This window comes from Polypterus senegalus, chromosome 4 (assembly GCF_016835505.1).
Source record: "Polypterus senegalus isolate Bchr_013 chromosome 4, ASM1683550v1, whole genome shotgun sequence".
NCBI classification, from domain to species: domain Eukaryota; kingdom Metazoa; phylum Chordata; class Cladistia; order Polypteriformes; family Polypteridae; genus Polypterus; species Polypterus senegalus.
The window spans coordinates 238,537,881-238,539,282 of NC_053157.1; the positions used below are offsets into that span (position 1 = coordinate 238,537,881).

The following is a 1,402-nucleotide window of genomic DNA, read 5'->3' on the forward strand; positions in this document are numbered from 1 at the left end:
GCTCAGGGTATAGAGGATAGCTGAGACACATCCCAGAGTTTAATAGAAGGCACTCCTGTACAAGCAGACAGTTCCCTGGTCGTCCAACAATCCATTAAAAGCACTCCTTGTGTAGACTTGGCAAAGATGGGATGTGAAAAGTAAAGGAGGCCAGCATTAAATGCAACAAAAGAGTTCAAGGGTGGGTTTATGGCTGAAGTGTAGGTCACCACCAATTTCATAATAAACCAAAAGTCGACAGCTAGAGTTTTAGACAAGACCCACAGGTGTCACTCCATTTAAAAATTGCACAAGATTCTAACTATTCATGAAGAGCCTTTATTTAATATTTCAGATTCACTTTCTGCTTGTTCAACCTTCTCAAAGCAACTATAGCTAAAACCAGGATCACCATCAACATGGCAGCTGCAGCTCCCAGTACCAGGTATCCAGTGGGAAGAGAGGCTGTGGGAAGACAAAGGACATTTACTCTCCAAGCCATACAGCAAGGATGAAGACCTCAAGCAGAACTCTGGACTACTCCAGGAGGATCAAGATGGTTACCTTTCTGCTCCAGTCTGGATGTTTGCATACCGTCAGCCACAAAGACCACAGGACCACTGTGAAGGAGCATATTCTTCCTGGAGGAAACAATTTGTGCCACCTTGTCTGCAGCTCTGCCAGATCCTTGGTTAGCGGGGAAAAAAAAAAAAAGGGTTTAGCTTCACACACTGAGTCCCCTTTACCAGGCAGTCAACCAGATTTCACACCCCATGTCTACAAGGCAAGCAGTCTCCATATCACTCAGTTTTGGCTGTGGTGTCTGTGCAAAGCTGTAATTACAAGGCACTGTTACTGGAGTAACAGTGACACCATGTTCTACAAAACAAACTGCCATGGGCTACTTCTTACAGGGCAGCTCTGAGTACAGGGGTCTGTGGCAGAGGGATAGCAGGCAGCAGCAACACAGTAGATGAAGATCTACAGAGAAAAGCCAGGGACACAAATCGTGAAACCACACAGCAGAAAACTACGGACCTCACTGGTGTGGATCCATACACCCATCTCCAAACTGAAACCAACCAGAGTATTTCAAGCAAGACCACAGAAACAACAAGGCAGGATTAACCTTTGCCACAAAAACACCCACCTTTTCAGCCAAGGCTTGCCGAGCTACAGGATCCACAAAAGCAAACATCTCAAACACAAATCTCTTGTAATGACTTGGGTAGGCTACTCCAGATGTGCTGTCCACTGTCACCAAGCTAGTCAAATAGTTGTCCCCTGCGTATGGGCACCTGGGACAAACAGACCTCCAGTTAGCATGGACCAGCCACCCTCTTCACCTCACCCTCCCACAAGGTGGTCACCTACCCATTCACCAGAAGGCTCCACTGGGGCTGGCTGGAAGCAGAAGGTCCTG

At 47.1% G+C, this 1,402-nt stretch overlaps 1 protein-coding gene across 1 annotated transcript; it reads right to left on the reverse strand.

Annotated features, from left to right (window-relative positions):
- Window positions 1–304: 304 nt before the first annotated feature.
- On the reverse strand, window positions 305–1,396 carry LOC120528304 (zona pellucida sperm-binding protein 4-like). Its single transcript, XM_039752454.1, has 5 exons — window positions 1,354–1,396; window positions 1,130–1,277; window positions 885–960; window positions 544–666; window positions 305–444 (listed from the first exon to the last, which is right to left on the reverse strand). The coding sequence occupies exons 2-5, from the start codon at window positions 1,175–1,177 to the stop codon at window positions 323–325; spliced, it is 369 nt and encodes a 122-aa protein (XP_039608388.1). The 5' UTR covers window positions 1,178–1,277; window positions 1,354–1,396; the 3' UTR covers window positions 305–322.
- Window positions 1,397–1,402: the final 6 nt, after the last annotated feature.

What these genes read in the sequence shown, in the direction of transcription:
- LOC120528304 (XM_039752454.1), bottom strand. Translation starts at nt 1,177, where the DNA reads ATGTTTGCTTTTGTGGATCCTGTAGCTCGGCAAGCCTTGGCTGAAAAG. An exon ending in TCAGAGCTGCCCTGTAAGAA is followed by an intron (nt 667 to 884) that starts GTAGCCCATGGC and finishes CCGCTAACCAAG; the next exon opens with GATCTGGCAGAGCTGCAGAC. An exon ending in ATCCAGACTGGAGCAGAAAG is followed by an intron (nt 445 to 543) that starts GTAACCATCTTG and finishes GTCTTCCCACAG; the next exon opens with CCTCTCTTCCCACTGGATAC.